Raw genomic sequence first — 2160 nt, 5'->3', positions numbered from 1 at the left:
TTTTTTTTTTTTTTTTTTTTCCTGAGGTGGCTTCTTGCTCTGTTGCCCAGGCTGGAGTGCAGTGGTGCGATCTCAGCTCACTACAACCTCGGCAACCCAGGTTCAAGTGATTCTCCTGCCTCAGCCTCCCAAGTACCTGGGACTACAGGCGCCCGCCACCACGCCTGGCTAATTTTTTGTATTTTTAGGAGAGACAGGGTTTCACCGCGTTAGCCAGGATGGTCTTGATCTCCTGACCTCATGATCCACCTGCCTCAGCCTCCCAAAGTGCTGGGATTACAGGCGTGTGCCACTGCGCCCAGCATTTTTTTGTATTTTTAGTAGAGACGGAGTTTTGCCATGTTGGTCAGGCTGGTCTCAAACTCCTAACTTCAGGAGATCCACCTGCCTCGGCCTCCCAAAGTGCTGGCATTGCAGGTGTGAGCCACTGTACCCGGCCTGAGATAGTTATTTTAAATTTCTGCCTCAGGGTATTTCAGCAAGGCTTTGTGACTTGTTGACAGAGACATAAAACATCTCGTGGCCAGTGAAAGGAGAGCTAAGCCTAAGTCTCAACATCTGAAAGCTCTGACGCCTTCTGGCGAGTCTCAAGCCTTGAGGTTTATTAAGGGTCACTCTTCTTTCCTCCTGAAGTCATGACAGTCCCTTTTCTGTTCCAGGCTCCATTGATGATTTACTTGGTGACCTTCTAGGGGATGATAGTAAGTGCGCCTTGCCCAGAATCCCCTAATTTGGGCTACTGCTGTTGCTTTTTTTTCCTTACTCTGTTGCCCAGGCTGGTCCCACACTTCTGGACTCAAATGGATCCTCCCGCCTCCTGAACCAAAGTGCTAGGATTACAGGCATGAGCCACTACACCCGGCCTTTTTAAAAAATTGAGATAGGCCGGGCGCAGTGGCTCAAGCCTGTAATCCCAGCACTTTGGGAGGCCGAGACGGGCGGATCACTAGGTCAGGAGATCGAGACCATCCTGGCTAACACGGTGAAACCCCGTCTCTACTAAAAAACACAAAAAACTAGCCGGGCGAGGTGGCGGGTGCCTGTAGTCCCAGCTACTCGGCAGGAGAATGGCATAAACCTGGGAGGCGGAGCTTGCAGTGAGCTGAGATCCAGCCACTGCACTCCAGCCTGGGCGACAGAGCCAGACTCCGTCTCAAAAAAAAAAAAAAATTGAGATATACACGTCTGTAATCCCAGCACTCTGGGAGGCCAAGGTGGGCCAATCACGAGGTCAGGAGTTCAAGACCAGCCCGAACAACATGGTGAAACCCTGTCTCTACTAAAAATACAAAAAAATTAGTTGGGCATAGTGGAGGGCGCTTGTAATCCCAGCTACTCGGGAGGCTGAGTCAGGAGAATCACTTGAACCCAGGAGGCGGAGGTTGCAGTGAGCCAAGATTGCACCACTGCACTCCAGCCCGTGCGACAGAGCGAGACTCTGTCTCAAAAAAAAAAAAAAAATTGAGATGTAATTTATATAGCATAAAGTCCACGCTGTAAAGTATACAACTCAGTGGTTTTAGAATATTCACAAAGTTGTACAACCATCACCACTACCTAATTCCAGAACATTCTCTATCACCCCGTAAAGAAGCCCTATGCCCATTAGTAGTCAATTTCATTCTTTCCTCCCTCCAACCTTAGGCAACCACTTATTATTTACTCTCTGTCTCTATGGATTTGCCTATTGTGGACACTTGAATGGAATCACACAGCATCTTACTTTTTTTTTTTTTTGAGACAGAGTTTCGCTCTTGTTGCCCAGGCTGGAGTGCAATGGCACGATCTTGGCTCCCCGCAACCTCCACCTCTCAGGTTCAAGCAATTCTGCCTCAGCCTCCTGAGTAGCTGGGATTACAGGTGGTCACCATCATGCCCGGCTAATTTTGTATTTTTAGTAGAAATGGGAGTTTCTCCATGTTGGTCAGGCTGGTCTCGAACTCCCAACCTCAGGTGATCCGCCAGTCTCGGCCTCCCAAAGTGCTGGGATTACAGGTGTTGAGCCACCACGCCCGGCCAGCATCTTACCTTTACATCTAGCTTTTTTTTTTTTTTTTTTTTTTTTTAACAGAGTCTCACTGTGTCACCCTGGCTGGAGTGCAGTGGCGTGATCTCGGCTCTGCCTCTGCCTCCTGAGTTCAAGCGATTCTCGTGCCTCAG

General features: G+C 49.2%; 1 protein-coding gene across 1 annotated transcript in view; it reads left to right on the top strand.

Moving 5' to 3' along the window:
* Positions 1-2160, top strand: part of FBF1 (Fas (TNFRSF6) binding factor 1) — a 48038-nt gene that overhangs the window by 16993 nt on the left and 28885 nt on the right. Inside the window, exon 4 of the mRNA XM_011965860.1 lies at positions 660-701. Within this exon, the coding sequence (XP_011821250.1) occupies positions 660-701 (42 nt within the window). The remainder of the gene's footprint in view (positions 1-659; positions 702-2160) is intronic.

This window comes from Mandrillus leucophaeus, unplaced genomic scaffold (assembly GCF_000951045.1).
Source record: "Mandrillus leucophaeus isolate KB7577 unplaced genomic scaffold, Mleu.le_1.0 Scaffold1, whole genome shotgun sequence".
NCBI classification, from domain to species: domain Eukaryota; kingdom Metazoa; phylum Chordata; class Mammalia; order Primates; family Cercopithecidae; genus Mandrillus; species Mandrillus leucophaeus.
This window is presented reverse-complemented; position numbering and strand designations above follow the sequence as displayed.